This window comes from Pteropus medius, unplaced genomic scaffold, assembly GCF_902729225.1.
Source record: "Pteropus medius unplaced genomic scaffold, Ma_sr-lr_union100, whole genome shotgun sequence".
NCBI classification, from domain to species: Eukaryota; Metazoa; Chordata; class Mammalia; order Chiroptera; family Pteropodidae; genus Pteropus; species Pteropus medius.
Window position 1 is genome coordinate 4,292,871 of NW_024340696.1, and position 19,427 is coordinate 4,312,297.

General features: G+C 32.7%; 1 protein-coding gene across 4 annotated transcripts in view; it reads left to right on the forward strand.

Annotated features, from left to right (window-relative positions):
* Positions 1-19,427, forward strand: part of LUZP2 (leucine zipper protein 2) — a 390,997-nt gene that overhangs the window by 198,109 nt on the left and 173,461 nt on the right. For all 4 annotated transcript variants that reach the window (XM_039865935.1, XM_039865945.1, XM_039865920.1 and 1 more), the window contains one exon: positions 514-576. In XM_039865935.1, the coding sequence (XP_039721869.1) occupies positions 514-576 (63 nt within the window). The remainder of the gene's footprint in view (positions 1-513; positions 577-19,427) is intronic.

A 19,427-nucleotide genomic window follows, 5' to 3' on the forward strand; every position in this document is an offset into this window, starting at 1 on the left:
TTGGATAACTGGCCTAAGTTTACAGATCCGAATAATATCACACTCAATAGGAAACGTCATGGTTTCTTTGGTACAGTATTTATAAACTTCCATGAGCGTGAGGTAAGGAAAATCACTATGCAGTTGCTCTCAAACCTGGCCATAGGTCAAAATTACCTGCAGAGTGTTTTAGAAATAGATTCTTAAGTCCAACCCTAGAATCTAGTTTTTTTCTTTTTTGTTTTAAGAAACGCTTTTTTAAAGATTGAGTTTTAAATAGATAAGAGAATAAAATAATTCATTTAAAAAAATGAATGTTTTATTACATGAGGAAAGGCTATTTTAATTAATCAATAGATATGTACGAATTAGGCATTAAAAATTTGGTTAATAAAAGTTTTAATTCTTTGTTCTTTTTCAATATTTATTGATGAAGATAATTATTATATTCACTTCCAAATCATGAAAATAAATTTCTAAAAGCTACCAAAATAAATCTAAAATGTGTCTACATAATTTTCTGTTTATTTTCAGATTAATTTTTTAAAGACTGAAGTGGAAAGAAAGAGCAAAATGATCCGAGATCTTCAGAATGAGGTAAGACATATTTCAGGAAAATTTTATATAAATCAGAGAATATACACAAACACATATTTATTTGGTATAAGCTTTGAAGTATTGATCAATACAAATTTGGCCTTTAGTTATGTATAATGAAGAGGAACTGTGAAGTTAAGAACTTAAAGGAGTAGATAATTCCTACTTTTATAAATATTTGACAATGTCATTAATTCATACATCTCCAATTCATTTTCTTTTCTAATTATATTTTGCTTGGAAAACATTAAAAATTTATTTTTATTTCATAAATTTATTAGTTGACATTACAGTCACTGAAGAAGAAATCTAGGAAAAAACAATCTAGAGTGAAAAATTAACGTAAGATCTTCCTAGAGTACTGTAGATTTGAGCAAAATAAGCTGTAACCACTTTCATTACAACCTTCAAAATGTAAGGACCCTATAATATACTATATATCTTTTATTTTTTTTTGATTCTTTGTCTATCTTGTATAAGTAGTTTATTTTTTTAAATTTCTCCATCATGTTTCTATTTCTACCTCTTTATTTCCTTTTTCCTTGAATGCATTTAGTCACTTCAGACCATTAAACTATGACTAATTAATGATATATTTTCTTTAATCGATCCCATTAATTATGGTTTATTTTGAATCCCAAATCAATGACTTCAGCTGTTACTAGTTTCTCTTTATTTCCTTCTTCCTTTTTTTCCTTACTTTCATTTTTTGAGACATTTAAAAGCAGATAAGCTATATTATTCCTAGTTTCCACCTTATGTCATGGTTAAAAAAATAGACTACAAATGTCTCATATCAACATTCAGCATCAGTGCTCTGGTTATGACATTAAAATGGTTTCTCAGATGTGCAAAGACTGGGATAAAGAAAAGCAGGAAAATTTTAAATGGCTTTCTGATAATTATTGTATTTGCATTTCTTTTTTAATGAGTTTTTCGTCTGAGTCTTCTTAAGAAAGTGTGATGGGGCAGCCTTGGTAACATTTTTCCTAAGGCTGAAATCTTTTTTGATTTCCTGTTTATAGTGGAAAATGTCAGCAGATCGGAGTCACCAGAGTACTCAATGTTCTGGATAATTTCTTGTTCACAGGGGTTCAGGGAGAGCTCAGTGAAAAGGCTAGATTACTCAAGTCAAAAACTTTCTACAGATCGTGTAATACCAGGGGAACGTTTAAAACAACGTTAAAGGTGGTATTAAAATTGGAAAGAAAGTACATTTGCATGTACACACATGTACACACACATACACATAACAACATGAACCCAGTTGTATGATAATGAGAGAATTATGATGGGTTAATTTAAACCTCTATATAATTCCATCAGATAACTTTTGAACTTGATAATTTTTTTTTTTTAAAATCTAGCATTCAAGTAAGGAGAAAACACTTTCAAAATCAAACTATAATTTATTTATAACAAGTACATATGAGGACAAACCATTTTGTTAGTGGGGGCTATTTTATAGTATAATATTAATTTTCTTAAGTGTGTAGGCTAAAATAGTTCTAAAAGAAATATAACTCTGCAAAAGAAATATCTGCTAAATGTAAGTTGTATAATTAAATTTACTAATAATTACTTTCATCATATTAAAAATTTACAAGGTGAAAATTGATAACCAGAAAAAGGTTTTGATTTCTTGAAAAAAGAATATAATAATGAATATATGTCATCAACTAAATGGTGAACATATAACATCAGCTTTTAATTTGATTCCTTTATATTAATTGAATTTTTAGATTTGTCATTTTGACAATGATTAGTACGTAGAGATTGAACAAAATAACTGACCCATACCCTGTATAGTAAAATTACATGGACATTGCCTAGAAGATTTTTAGTTTAGGAGTAAGAAAAAATAAAACACGTAAACTGATTAAACAAAATACAAAAGGTGAGGGAGACAGTACAGGTATAAAGAGATTTATAGGAGAAACTTGAAATTCCCTGAATACTGCTGAGTAATGGTATTGAGGAAGTCCCAGTAGAAGAGACTTCTGAAAAGTTATTAAAGAATCAATCAGCATTTTTCCATATATGAAAGCAGCTACTAAAAGGCGCTTTTACATTAGCACCTAGGAATTTAACTTTTAAGATTTCAGATGCTACTTGAAAAGGTAAAAATATTTACACATTTTTATTTTTAAAGCAAATGCTATGTACGGCAGAAAGCATTTTGATTTTGCCATCCATGCAGGCACACCTGGAACAGGCCACTTGAGGTCTCATGACTCAGATTGTAAGGCATAACACTTCAAAACCTAAAATTATAACTGAGAAAGAACACTGGAGATCATAGAGAACAAAGTGGGAGAGAGGAAAAGAAATAGAATTTTTACAAAGAAAATAGACAGTGGGACTAGAAATAGTGTGAGCTGTGAGTTAATCAGAACTTGTCCAGCTCCTTTATTTCATTTATCTCTATCTCAATCTATCTTCACATGGGCATCACTTTTATTAAACCTGTGTCTTGGACTGTTTTTCATTGGGATTTAGGTGGTCTCTAGGTTTCAAGTCTTGGCCGTCTACTTTTCTGGTTATATTCTCTTTCATGAAATAGTCAAGTCAAATATATTCCACTACCATGTATACTTTTTGTACCAAATCACCATATTAGCAAGTAATAAGTAGTGGAATGATGTCAGTAAAGTTTTGAAATTTGTGTTGATTTATATGTAATTTTCCCCAGCATGTTAGGGTTTGAAAACAACCTGGGGAAAGCCTGGTCAAATTTTAGAGAAATCTTTGTCAATATAATGACACAAGAAAATATGCAGAAGGATATATTGCACTTTCGTGCTGTACAGATGATTTAGTGCCTTCAATCATTTTATAAAGATAGTTTTCACTGAATCAAGATGTCTAGTTAAGAGATGAGTATAGAAGACTTTTCTGCTTCATTAAGGGAAGAGATTAATGAAAATATGTGTCAGATTTTAATTTTGATGACATTGTACTATATTAAAAGTCAATTCCCTTTAGGATCTATATCTCAAAGGAAAAAGCACTAAATCCTAAGTGGTACTGCAAAGGATTGACTATGATTCTTGTGATAAATGCTGTAAAATATTAAAATGTGGTTGTACTTTTATTAGTATTGTTATTATTTTGTTAATGCTATGATTACAAAGTTACATCGTAAGTGACCTTTCCCAATCATATTTTTGCTATACATGCTGTAGTTTTAGTGCACAAATTTACAAAATGTGAGGTTTCTCACAGCTCAAAAATTGATTTATAGTAGATATATCACCAGTCGTCAAGTAACTTCCTAATCTGTCTCTAGTTCGGATGTCTCTTACATATTCCATCTTTGTACATTCAGTTGCTTATTTTGCATTTTGTATTTGGATATTATATGGTTCCAACAAATATAAAATTTTGCACTACAAAATAAGACAAACAAACAGACAAATCAACCTCTCTTCTCTGACTTCAATGTATATGCTAATTGTATCATTATGTGATATAGTCAATATCAGAGACTCCAAAGCTCAGAATTGTCTTTGACTTTGCACTTTCAAAACACCCTCTCTTCATTATCATTTCCATTTTTTAAAAAAAATTTATCCTTTTCCTCTCTAGGCTAAAATAAGTTGGTCTATATTGGTCCTAGATATAAGAAAATATCAAGTGATGAATAGGATAATATACAGGTATTGAAATACTAGACAAATTAGGCCTCGGAACAAGCATCTTTGATTAGCTGAAACTCCTTAATGAGATGTGTGAGTTTGATAATGTTCGGGACTTTGTAAGGGAATATTAGTTGAATATGCTTGATTTAGATTAGTATTGAAATCATTTTTATTAAATTAGTGAGCAGATAGAGATAAAAGGGAAAGAGGATAAAAGGAAAATAGAAAGAAAGGAAGGAGGGAAGGGGGAAGGAAGAGAGGGAGGAAGGAAGAGAGGAGGAGGGAGGGAGGGAAGAAGCAAGGAAGAGAGAGAGGGAGGGAGGGAGGGAGGGAGATGTGGCCCCCTACCTTTCTGCTCTCTTCTGTGGTGGTTTGCTTTAGTATAGATTCTTATGATGGATTCTTTTACTGAGACTCATTCAAGATAGTTCAAGATAAAGATAAAATAAGGAATCATAAAATAATAATAATACAGTAAGGAATCATAAAAGTAGGCTTTACTCTGCCCAGCGATGGAAATCAGAAATTTGTCAAAGCTATTCTCTCAATGGCATGCTTCCCCTCTCACTATTTCCTGACTCAACTTTTCTTTCTTTCTTGTCTCTCAATTTTTTGCTCATTATTTTTCACATGGTTCATACAGTTTTTTATGTTTTGCTTTATTGCTGTTGTTTTAAGTGCCTCGGAGAAAAATCTTGCCATAAGTCAAGTCACTATCCAATCTGTGGATTTCTAAATAGTTCCAATTGCCATTGACGCATACCCGTGCATATGAGGGATAAAACATCAGTTTTTAGGGACAATGTACCAGTTACTGTTCTCAGTTGTGGCAAAAAGAATCCTCTGACAAGAAGAAAAAGGATTTATTAAGCCATATAGAGATCTCACAAAATCATTAGGATTGCTGAATATACAGCTTGTAGGCTAAACTTTAGGAACAACTCTATAAACACTCAGAGCTGTCTGTCTTAAGGCAGGCCTTCCTCTGCCAAGATCAGGAAGCTGCAAGCCAGCGCAATGCCCCCAGCCCTGCAGACCCTTGTATTCCACAGCTGTATGCCTTGTGCCTCAGACAGTGAATAACATCTAGCCTGTTTTCTACATAGCCAGTTTTTGTATCTACATATTACAGGGATCATGTCTGATTAGTGAAGTCGTGTCTGCCTGGAGCTGCAATGGAACTTTAGAAATAGAGGGGATGTGTTCATTTTATTTCTAATTTTCTTGCTTTAAATTTTCCTTGGAAATATGGGTTCAACACTAAAAAAAAAACTTTTGCATTATGGAAAAATGTTCCAAAATTTGGTAGCCTTTATATTAACAACTTTTCTTAATAAATAGTTAAGGTCCATGGTAATTAGCTTTAGTATATAGTAGGCCATCATTGAAGGGTTTTGAGTAGTTAAGAGACATGCTGTAAGTACCACTGATAGAGCATTCACTTGTACATGTATGTATGTTACAATATCTTGTGTGTATACACAGCCTCTTTCTTATTCTTATTGTGTGATTTTACCTTTGCTTTTGTCTGAATTATTTCTTTATCTAGGTGTTGTCTCTTTAATGCTAGAATCCTACCTTTTCTAGAATATCATAATTTATACTTTTTTTCACAAAAGAAAAACACAGGGCCATGACTGTGTACAGTGAGAATAAATTAAGACCACATGTAAGTTTTTTCTTAGCACCAATGAATTAAATGAATTGAATAAACATTGAATATTATCTCCAAATCTGGAGATTGAAACTGTCTTTCCTAATTTGCTATTCTCCAAAATAGGGATGCTTAGAGACCCTGCAAGGTATAAATTGGTATCAGGGAATCTCTGATCATCCTGAAATTATTAGATAACAGAAAAAAAGAATAGGTGCATACATATATTTTTCAAAGGAGAGGGTTTAGATTCTGAGGGAAACCATGACTAAAACAAACAAAAAATAATAATAAAGGTTAATAACCACCAATCAAGAGAAAACTAATAAATTTTAAGAAGAAAACCCATTTAGTTCAACTCTTGTATCTATAAATCTCTCAAAAATAAATTATTCCATCTTGCTTCAATAAACGCACTCAAATGAAGATGATGGGCTATTTCACGATGTGTTAGTGCTTCAGGGTCATCATTCTGAAAATGAATTCTCATGCCTGCCTGCAGATGAATAGATATATGAGTTTTAGTCAAATATATACTGCATTCAGGACATGCCTGAGATGTTTTCAAATAATTTCATTGCAACCTTTTAATTTTATTTCTGCTGATTTGCCTTTTTAGTGATTATTTCTGAGAAATTTTCATCAACTGATTATTCTAGTTAATTGTTTACCCAGTATTTAAAGTTCACTATAACCCATTTGTATGTAGCCTAAGGCTGCTGTAATAAAGTACCACAAATTGGGTGGTTTAAAACAACAGAAATTTACTCTCTCGGTTCCAAAAGCTAGAAGTCTAAAATTGAAATATTGGCAGGGCCATGCTCCCTTTGAAGATTCTAGAGAGTAACCCTTCCTTGCATCTTCCTGTTTCTGAGGCCTCCTAGCAATTCTTGACAGTATTTGGCTTGTCAGAAATTTCTGCTTTTGTCTTCATTTGGCCTTCTCTATATGTCTCCATCTTTGTGTGTTCTCTCCTTATCTGATACAGATGCCAGTTACTGAATTTAAGGCCCACTCTAATCCAGTATAACCTGGTTTTAACTTAATCATATGTCTGAAGACTCTACTTCTAAATAAAGTCGCATTCTGAGATTCCAGGTAGACATGAATTTTGAGATACTAATTAAATCACTCTACCATCTATGACATTTTGTATATTCCAAGTAAACAGCTTAGGTGTTTTTTTAAATTTTTTTTAAACAGGCAAGGAGGGAATGTTTTATGGATATAAGTCTGTCTATAGAAGTACTCTAACATTACTTATTTAGATGTATATATAAGATTTATTTATTTATATATTCGTTCTAGAATAAACACACTATTTAATTCCCAACATTGTGGTAGGTCCCAAGGTATATAAATATTAAATTTCAATTGTACAAAACCATCTCTGACAATGAAGAATGTAAAGAACAGAATTTATTATATAATAGATAATATTTTTGCATAAGATATATAATGATACAATAATAATTACAAAAATTACACAAAATAACTACAATAAAAACACATTGAAATAAGCATTTTACAATAAAATATTGTAAGGAGGCAGAGAAGGGCAATACCTACGCAGGTGTGGTGGTCACTGAATGCTTCATTGAAGAGAAGGCTTTTGAAAGTAATAAAAGGATTAGAATTGATGGCTGTTCATTCATGATTAAGAAAGCAAATTTAAAAAAGTACTCTTGTAAGTAAAAAGATTGTTATTTGTTTATTGCTGTGAAGAAAGCAGTTAATTTTGATTGTAGCTGAATTCAGCTTCAGTCCAGTTTACTTTCGAAGAGTATGTTTTTAATCCCCAAATCAATGCTATAAATATCTGTTATAAGAAGACCTTGGGGCAGCCAATCTGATTGATATGGCCAAAGCATAATACACAGAAAAATAAACCTAAAATTTCTACTGTCAGATATAACAATATCAGTGAACTTTCTACTTTTCAAGGACATAGAATTGTTATTCAGCACTTCAGAAGTAAGCTAGGACTGGTGTTTTATGGGAGATTAGAGTCTACCTTAAATTTCATTTATTTGCTGCTGGAATCAATTAATTCCACCAACTTGTAATTTCCTTCTTCAGAGTGTTGGCTAGATACCAACATTGTAAACAATTTTAGGAATGAATCTCAGTTTAAATTGTGTAACTTGTGCCCTTGGCTGCATCTGGGCTACTGTTTCTGTTTTCTGATAGAGAATATCCAGTGTCCTCTGCCATGATTCAAGGAAAGGGGAAGGTTTGTGTTATTTTAGGTATCTTACAATACTGTGAATTTAGTAAGTGAGGAAAGAATGCACATAAGACCCTTAGCACATATTTAGACATTTAGCTCTTAACAAATCATCATCATTATCTTTATTATTGCCGTGGGATTCTGAGTAAGATTGGGACATCGATAAACAACGCTATGTACAAATAAATATTTCTTTAAGAAATAGTTCTAAACAAACAAATACACAAAAACTTCATATTTCATTTAAATAAAAATACCAAGGTAAGACAGGACTCTATCTCTCTAATATCTAGATAGTATCATTCCACTTTTCGTAAAGTCCCTTTCCGCATGGCAGACAAGAAAACCAAGCACTGTCTAATTCACATCTTGCCAGCTTAGCAATAATATCCAGTTTGTACCAGCAGAAAAATCCCAGGAAAAATCCTTAATTGTTTCCATACCTAAGCCAATCACCAATAGCCAGGGGAATGGGGCACATTGGCCAAATCTGAGTCACATTTCTACCCTTTGTTAGATATGATCAACTGTAGTCAAAACAAAGTGGATCTGCGATAGGAAAGGAGGGTTCTTTGCAAAAAAAAAAAAAAGTCACTAGATATTAGACCAATAAAATAAAATATCCAGACTATCATCAAACACTTCTATTATTCCCTGTCATTCTCATTCATTTTCTTACTATCCCTCAGGATGGAGAACATAAGTAATATTTTAATCATTTTAGGTCCCAAGTTATACACCATATCTTTGTTAGCAATGCTCCCTTTATATATAATTCTAATATATAATTGAATATATGTAATTGTATGTAATTATATATGATATAATTATATACAATTCAATCTCTTGTATATAATTCAATCCCATTCCAAACATATCAAAGATCTTCAGTCTTCTCATTTTATATTTACTTGCTACATTCAAATTTTTCTATATAAATGGCACTAAGGAAGCTTTAGTCATATAACATTAGGTAAATGATCATCTCCATCTCTCTGCCTGGAAGGAAATTGGGGAACTGCTTTGTTTTCAATCATCACAGATTCATTATTTTGTTGTATTTGCTTCTCAACCTCTCCTTGCTTCCATTATCCCCTCCTCTGTGCACCATTGGTGCGATATTAGAACAGGAACCTATGTGCTTAATTATTCCTCGTGTCCCAACTTGAAATGGGTTTTATCCCCTGCATGATATCTTTGCACCTTAAGTAGTCTTTACTCAAGAATATAGACTAGTTATGGGAGGGTAAAGGAGCTATGACTAGTTAGAGAACTAAGGAGCTATGACTAGTTAGAGAACTAAGTAAAGGAAATGCATTGTGGGGGAATCTATTTAAGCAAGTTAGAAAGGATGAAATGAATTCTGCTTTCATTATGGACAGAAGAAGAAACAAATTCTAATAATATACAAATAATTTACAAAAAAAAAAAATATATATATATAACATCCCATTTAATCCATAATGGAAATCCATAAGACACAAGTTAGTGCTTTTCGTGTTAGTTTTATTTTTTGAATTACTAAATGGGGTAGCTCTTTGTCTTTGAAAACTTAAAAAAAATAAATAAATAAATAATAAAAAACAGAAAAATCTGATAGCCCATCTTGCTTTTTCTTCTTTATAGTAGTTAACATTTCTTGAAATTACATTATATAGTTCATTGATTGTCCTTTTTCACTCTTTTCCACTGTTCTTCTTTTTTTAATTGTGGTAAAACACACACACACACACACACACACACACAACATGTGGTGGGAACATAAAATGCACATTGGGAGAAAGTTGGCATATTACACATTTAAACATACTCTTACCATACAATCCAGTGATCATACTCATTGGTATTTACTCAAAAGAGTTGAAAACTTATGCCCACATAAAAACCATGCACACAGATGTTTATGCCAGCTTTGTTCATAATTTCCAAAACTTTGAAGCAACCTTCTTTCTGTAGTTTAATAGAAAAATAAACTGTGAAAATCCAGACAATGGAATATTATTAAGCATTAAAAAGAAATGAGCTATCAAGACATGAAAAGGCATAGAGGAAATTTAAGTGCATATTACTGAATAAAAGGAGCCAATTTGAAAAGGCTACATACTGCATGATTCCAACTATATGGCATTCTGGAAAAAGCAAAACTATGAAGACTGTGAAAAGATCAGTGGTTGTTTGGGGTTAGACGGGAGGGAGAGATGAATAGGCAGAACACTCAAGATTTTTAAGCAATGAAACTACTCTGCGTAATATTGTATTGGTGGCTATGTGCCATTATACATTTGTCCCAATTCTTAGAATGTACAATACCAAAAAGGAAACCTAATGTAAACTGTGGACTTAGGATGATAATGATACGCTCATGTAGGTTCATTAGTTGAAACAAATATATCACTTTGGGGACTTTGATAATGAAAGAGGCTATATATGAGTGAGGGCAGGGAGTATATGGGAAATCTCTGTACCTTCCTCTCAATTTTGCTGTGAAACTAAAAGTACTCTAAAAAAAAAAGTCTATTAAAACAGTCACACACACACCATGTAATCTACCATATTAAAAATTTTTAAAGTATAGTAAAGTATTATTAATACATGCACATTTCTTTTTTAAAGATATAAAAACAAACGAATATTATCTTTTTTTTTTTTTAACATTATAGCCTCTGTATCTTTTCTGGAAGATATAGGAACTTGATAAATATTTTCTGACTGAAAAATAAATATTGTTTAAATAGGTTATATGTATTTAAATTGTATAGGATACATCACTTCATAATTCATAGGAATGGTAATCTCTAAATTATGAGAGATGTTCCTTAAACTTTAATGATTTTGAAAGTCAGAGAGAATCAGAAAACTTCATATTGATCAGACACTGCTAACACTTGCTATCCTAAATCTTTTAATATGGGGCTGGGAGGCAGGGTGTGTACTTTTGGTTATTGACATGCTGCATTGAAAGAGAGAAGAATAACATAAAAAAGGGAAACCACAAAAGGAAAAAATATATAAAAGAAAGAAAAAAAGGAAGGGAGGGAGGGAGAAAAAAAGAAAGCAAGAGAAAAGAAATTTGCCTTGGGCTGATATTGAGAGAGTGGAGTTTTTGCCAGCATCTAAGACTTATTCGCTTTGTCACCTTAGATGCCACAATTTTTTATTAGTGCCATTGGTAAATAAGGGGTTTGGATGAAGTGATCCCCATGATTTCTTAAATTTCAGCTTCCGTTTCAAAGTTTATAAATTCTGATCTGTAGAAACAACACCACGTAAGCTATGAGTTAATAATATCAGAGTACTAAATTCAGAATAAATTTCAAGTAGATAGCTATTAGTACTTCAAACAAATCCCCAAATGACTGTAAATTGTGTTTGGATTTGCTTAGAGCTTTTCAGAATATTCTGAGTGTTTAAAAATATTGAATATTAAAGCGGGCTGTTCTCCAGTACATGTCATAAATAAATGAAACATGCATAGTTTGCAGGTCATCAATCAAGATTATTTTTAAAGGTTTCAGCATTCAATCTATATTTATAGTGATAAAATGTTATTTTTTAAAGAAAGTTGATTAAAAAACATTATTTTAGATTTTATTTCTAGTGATTGTACGAATTCATAAATGTGTAAAATATTTTGAAACAGTTAAACTCCCCTTCCCCTTAGATATGTAGAAAATACCAGTCCTTAGAAGGTCAAAAGTAGCGAGATAGTTGGCAGAGTTAAAATACAGAGACCAAAAGCAACAACAAACAAAAAAGAACTTCAAATCACATTTTTGACACTTTGTGATAATTAAATATTTTTAATATTTAAGTAAAAATGCCACCATCCAACCCCACAGTTATTATGAGAGTCATCTGAGATAATAGTTATGAGAACTAGTGTGTTCTTTCTTGTTCTTTCCAGTTAATGTTACCTGTTAGTACGTGGCTGTTCACAAACTAAGCATTTCTTTATTCATGCCATATTCTTTAATCAGTTCCTATGTAGAAACATGAAGTAAGCTGAAAAATGACCCAAAGATAGCAGTCCTAATTCCTGGAATGTGTAGTGTACATCGTACTCTACAGAGAGAAAGGGTCTTTGCATATGTAATTAAGATTTTAAATCAACAGGACAAGTAATAACAAGTGTTAGGTTGTGAGGTAAAAGGAACCTTTATACAGTGCTGGTGGGAATGTTAACTGGTACAGCCATTATGGAAAACAGTATGGAGATTCCTTGAAAAATTAAGAATAGAATTACCATATAACCCAGTAATCTCTCTTTGGGGTATTTACCCCTAAATTTGAAAATATTTATCCATAAAGATATTTGTACCCTGATGTTCATTGCACCATTATTCACAGTAGCCAAGAAATGGAAACAGCTGAAGTACCCTTCAATAGATGATTGAATAAAGAATTTAGTATATATGTGGTACATATATACAATGGAATATTGCTCAGCCATAAGAAAAGATGAAATACTGCCATTTGTAACAACGTGGATGGTCTTGAGATTATCATGCTAAGTGAAATAACTCAGAGAGAAAAAGTTGAGAACCATATGATTTCACTTACATGTGGGATATAAAACTGAAAGCAAAAAACAAACATGACAAACAGAGACTCATGGACACAGACTGTGGAGTAATGGTTACTAGAAGGAAGGGAGGAAGGAGAGAGGTACATAGGGGAAAAGGGGGTCAAATATATGGTGACGGAAGGAAATTTAACTTTGGGTGGTGAACACACAATGCAATATACATATGACATTTTATAGAATTGTACACTTGAAACCTATATAATTTTTTTAACCAATGTCATCCCAATAAATTTAATAAAAAATAATTTTGAGATGGTGAGATTAACCTGAATTATCCTAGCGGACCCTAAATTCAATCACAAGTGTTCTTATCTGACACACACTTAGAGGAGGAGGCAGTGTAAAGACAGAGTAAAGAGATATTTGAATATGCTGGCTTTGAAGATGGAAAAGATGCAGCCACAAAAATCAATGAGTGCCTGCAGCCATGAGAGACTGGAGAAGGCTGTCACCATGATTTCAGCCTGGTGACTTCTGACTTTTGGCTCCAGAATTGTTAGACAATGAATTTCCCTTATTTTAAGACTCTCAATTTGTGGTAATTTCTTACACTGGCCTCAGGAAATGAATACAGTAGAGACTGGATGGGCAAGTATCCAGGTTATTATTAGCAATAATTATCCAAGTGTATTATGTGGTAGCAGATTCTATTTCTTCCTATTAATTTTGAAACAAAACTGAAACTCAAGCAAGACTTTCATTTGTCTATGTGATACAATTTATAGATGATGGTAAAATACTTGCATGTTTCATCTTAAAACATTATTTATTACACTGCTGTGTCCTGGGTCCTGGGCACTGTGTGAAGCAGGGAGAAAATGAAATCAATACTTTCCCAAGCCTTGTTGCAAATCTTAGTCTTGTGGGGGAAAGACTTCTCAAAACACATAATAAAATTATATAATCATAATACAGTATATACCATTGGCCAAGCATTGTACTTATTTACTCTATTCAAAATATATATATATATAAAATTTGAATATATATATATATATATTCAAATATTATATATAAATATAAAGTGGGAAATTTCCTAGTACTAGGATATACAACAATGACGATGATGATGATAACAACGGCAACAACAGCTAACACTTTACTAGTATTTATTCTGTGTGTACTACCAGCCAGGGCCAGCCTGTGTATTATCATATTAAGAGCTTTCCATGCATTATCTATTTAACTTAAGCAATTATTTTGTTTGGTTTTGTTTGTTTGTTTATTGTAATGTAATGACCTTTAATGCACAGAAATGCATCAGTTATGATCTGTGGTTCCATGGTTCCTGGGAAATCTTTATCGTGTGACACTGGTTCTGCATAGTCTTTAAAAAAGTATTTTTAGTTATTTTTAATAAACACTAGTAAGGACACAAACCAACACGTGAGCTAGACCTTGCCAAAAATTCCTTTTAGCATCATCATTCACAATTGTTAAATGAAGGAATTGAGGGATAAAGAGTTAAAAGTTATAGTCGATCATGCAGCTGGGGTTTGAAACCAGGATGTCTGACACAAGAGCTAATACTTTCCACTCTCAACTAAAACTAATACTGTGTATTTAAGTTACTGAGTTCAATCTTTCATCCTTTTTGCGTTAAACCTAATTGTAATTTGAAAAACTTTCTACCTCTTTTAAGCGTAATTTCAACCGTCAACTGAAACACCTTACCTTTTGCCCCTTTTTTCCTTTCCTCTCCCCCTTCCTGTCTAATGCTCTATTCACATTGATACGGTTAAAATCAAACTTTTTGCTCTCCTCACCAAAATAAAAATTTTATCATTGTTGAAATAGATTCAGCATGCCCTACTTGGACACCTTCCAAAATATTGGATCATTTAGCACCATATAACTGAAAGTTGCAGAAGGCAGCATTAATGGAGCAATATTCTCCATCAGTCATTGAGACCTGTGTTCCAAGAATTTTTATAGTAACAGGGAAGAGAAACTTCCATTTCCATTTTCTCTAAAAAAATAAACTCTTCAACACATCGTGGTACATATTAATAACCTAAAAATGATATCAGAAAATTACAAATGAGTTGCTATTTCATACATTAAGAACTCTTTTTCCTCTAAAACCATGTATTATACCTTATTTGAATTTAGCATTTTACATTGATTTATAATCTCTTGCTTACCCAAATGTTTTTAAAAACTAGATGTCTTCCCGAATGCTTCTGAAACTTTATATGAGAAGCACCTGGGGATCTTGTAATACTGTAGATTCCAATTAAGAGCAGGGCCCAGAATCTGTTTTCCTAACAAGTTCCCAAGTGATACCAATATAGCCAGGGCCTGTACCCCACTCTGAATAGCAAGACTCTAAGCAAGTGGTTCTCAAGCTCAATGAGCAAGTACTGGCTGACTGCTCAAGATTACTTGAGCTTCTTTAATACCTAGATATCTGAAAGTCATTTAGAATTTCAGTATCAGTATGTGGGACTTGAGGCTTGGCTATCTGCATTTCTTAAGTATAGGTCAAAGGGATTCTATTATTCAGATGAAGTGTTCACAGAAGTGATAGGAAGCTGTTGACTCATTAACTCTGAGGGGTAGTGAAAGCGAATCTTCAAGAGCAGCTTTGGTGGCACTAAAAGTATGGTCTGAGGGCATCTGTAGAGAGGGTATACCACAGCCTACGTTGGGTCTTATCCACTCTTACTGGCCAAGGAAGAGCAAGACAACTGATTAAGTGGTCAGCTGTGTTGCATGAGCGAGAGGTAATTCCCTAAGACTAAATTCGAAGGGGCCAGTAGGACTAACCGTTAGAGAGCCAAAGCAACATAATAATATGATAACAGGTACATAAATAATGTTATCGTCCCAGAAAAATAAGGCATCTGACATGTTAAGAAATAAGATCCACATTGGCAATCTCTGCTCTGCTGTATAACTGCTTTGCATTAATATTTCCTTTCTTTCCTCCTCCTCCCCCTCATGCATCACAACAATCACTACCATTTAGCAACCCAGTGCCGATCACGCAGCAGATATTCAGGAAGTATTTGTGAGCTTCATATATATATTTTTTTCAATAAAAATATCTCACCAAAGAAGAAATAAAAACTGCCACTGCCATCACTACTCCTGTGGCTTGCTTGCAGTTTACGAGTCAATGCATTTCTTGGTGGCAAGAGCTTTTATATACATGATTTCACTTAATCTGCACAACCCAGCAGTCAAGCAGAACACATTCTGAAATGGAAGGAAAAAGATAAGGGAAACTAAATCTTAGAGACTTTCCCAGTTGCTTAATTTCAAAGAGCTAGAAGAATGGAGAAGGAACTAGACACCCCATTTTCTCTTTCCTTTTAAGGTGCTTTTCTCACTCAACCTATTGTTCTCCCACTCTCACCACTATAGACTTTGAAATAAATGTGAAACTAACCACATAAATAACTGCCTCTTTTAATATTTCTAAATGTCACATGTAGGTATCCATTGAATAAACTCACTATTGCCACAGCTGTGAGAAAATAACCTCTTTTTTGTATTCTTCATAAAGCTGTTCCTGTCATGTTAGATGTTACACCTCTTATATTCCCATGGATTTCTTCTCTTCTAGATAAGATTATGCCTTTGTTGACATAGTGGAAACCTGCTATTCTGGGCTTTCAATAAAATTATACTTATTTTTTTTACCTAAACAAAACTAACAGAATTTTATAACTTCTCACAATTCAAACTTACTTGATAAACGTAGTTGCTAGATATAATTTTAAAAAGTTGACTCTATTTTGGTTTTCAAGACATAAAAAAAGGATTTTAAAAATCTTATTTATTAATTGATATTATATTTCCAAATTAAGTTCTGATATTTTACAAGTTTGAGAAACAAGATTTCATGTCAAAATAACTGCACTGGTATGCATTTTGAATTATTTTAATATAAGAAAAAGAAAAAATAGCCCTTTAATTCAGTAATAGTTGGATATTTGACCCCTGAAAGATAGTTTGCTAAGTTTTATTTTTTAACCTGTATATCCGAAACTAGTTCTTATAGACAATCTCAAAGGTTTATACTCTTCATACATTTTCTAGATTTAAGAACACAACATTTATGTATTGTACTCTTTATGTACATATAATAATTCACTATCGCTGACACTTGCTGCCTCTGCTGGTCACCATTTTAATTTCAAATAAGGTAGTACAGTGGTACCAGCCATATGATCCCTGTCTTCCATTTGGTAAGAGAACAAATGAGTTTTAGCTGGAAATTTATACCTATTCAGTGAGGAACCACATTTACTATCCTCTGCAATTAGTCAGGGCCACATGATGATGTTTTGGGCCATAGATAAAAACAAACAAACAAACAAAACTCTGAGTCTATAGCTATATAAAAAGGAGAAAACTATAATTGCTTTTAAAGATAACTAATTCTTTTTCACTAAGTAATTGCCTGGTGTTCATCTTTACTCACCATGACTAAATGATAAATTCTTGTTCAGTCTGAAAAACTCTTTTTAGGTCCAAAATTGTTTTTTTCTCATAAGATCTACTCCATATCTTATTGAGAAGCTTTCTCATCTTATCTTTGTATTTTCTTATGCTCTTGCTCAAATAAGGCAAGGTATTGTCTTCATATCTGATCTTCATCTTTCTACTTTTGTGGAAGACTTTGCTTCATCCCTATACTCTTTGTCAGGCTAGATTAACAACCTATCTGTGTGCTCTGGCACTGTTCCACACTTATCTTAAAAGTCATCACACCACATTGTACTTATCTATGACTGGGCAGGGTAAGTACCTATTTGTTCTCTATTTATCCTCCATTTTTAATGTGGTACATAAAGCATAGTAAGTTTTTGATAAATAACTAATGAATGCCTAACCTGAATCCTCTAGGTATACCTCTTTGTGTGTATGTGATTGTTTTTCTTTTCAGGATCAATATTCTAAGAGACGGAGGGTGAAACCTGTTTTGTGGGAAGGAGACTTCCTAAACTGCTTGAGATTTTTATTGAAAATAGTTCCATTTATGCAGCTCCAAAGCCTTTTCCGTGTTGCACCATTAAATGAAACCCTAGACATGGAGCTTTTGAAACTAGTGATGAATCGCTTCATGTTCAATGTCTTATGAATCAACAGAACTAAACATAATACACAACCTTTATGAAAGCAGAAACAGAACTTTCGTTTTTCAATAATGACAGAGACAAGTTTTTTAAGACAGTTAACTGGGTATAAAATCTATCTTGTTTTTATTCCACTTTTTATCTATCTCATAATTTTAGAAAACTTATCATTTTTACAATCATTATTCAAAATATCTACCGAAAACTTTTTACTTTTTAACTAAGGATTTTTGAAAATTTCCTTGAAAAATATGGTGACAATAATAAGTTCTAAGGATTCTTGTCATCTGTGTATTTACTTTGTGGTGTTTGTTTGGTTAGATTTCTTGTAAAATGCCTCTACTTCAATCTTTATGCCACAAAAAGGTAAATGACTTGTCTGCTTCCTTTTAAAAGCAGCTGAATCCATTGTCTAGCAATAATGAGTCAGAATCTTCCAATCTGTCAGTTTTCTCACAAGAGCAGCATTTCTCTCAAACCATTGGCCAAACACGATGGATTATGAAATTAATATTTATTCAAAGGGTGTCTGAATCCCCCACGTGAACAGAACAATAGTGAATTAGTGACTCTGTGGATATAGTTTGTTGCACAACATGCTCCTGATCATAGCAAGGTAGAACCCAGACAAAAGTTCAATTTTTGTGTCACCTTTACCTGCCAACATATTATTATTTTTGGGAACATGATTATGATCAGACAAAAAATGCATATGTATAAATAAATACATACATATACACCTACATATAAGTATTCAGATATTAGCACTTACTTGGAATCAGCCTTTTGGGAAGCTGAGCAAACTTGATTCACATACAAATTTTACAGTTTTGTGAAAGTGTGAAGCCCATTCCATATGTCTGTCTGTAGGCTCCATGGCTCACGTGTAGTTTCCTCCCTGCCATCAGATGCCATTCAGGCCAACTCTTCTTTGAAAGACACCTCTGTGATGACTTTTTAGACCCCTCCCATGTAACTTAATTGACTTTCTCATCTATTCTCTTCACTAGTGGTACATATCTCTCTATTGTGGCTTTCATCACTGTTGCTGGCTAGTTCCTGCTTATGTGTCTGTCTTATCTACTACACTCTGAGGAATGCAATACTCTAAATTCTTCAGGGCAGGAAAGGGAAGAAGAAGGAAATAAGAAGTTCACACTCTAAGCCTTAATAAATGAAAGGGCAGGTAGATTTGTGATTAAAGATATATTTTAAAATGTTCCAGCTTTGATTGTATCAGTATATGAATGATTAAATAAATCATAGACCTTGCTTTGAAATGTTAACTGAGTAATTTAAATAGCCTGTGACCTGTGAAGACATTGCTATTTACTTGGGAGTATTAATGTTCTATCTGTAGAAGAGTCTGACATTTCATTAGGAAGTTTAATGAGTTTGACAAGATGATCCTGGTGGTCAATTCAATCCTAATGTATTATTATAATATGATTAGAATGAAGAAAAACTTAGTTAAGATAAACAAATTATCATATCTGACAATAAAATTATGGCTAGGATTTTACTTAAGTAATATTATATATACCACTAAAGCCAGAGGAGATCTCAGCATTGAGCCCACCATTCTCACTTCATAGATGAGAAGCTGGTGGCTTAAAAAGGCTAGGCTGATTCTTTGTGTGGTTGGTTTATTTCA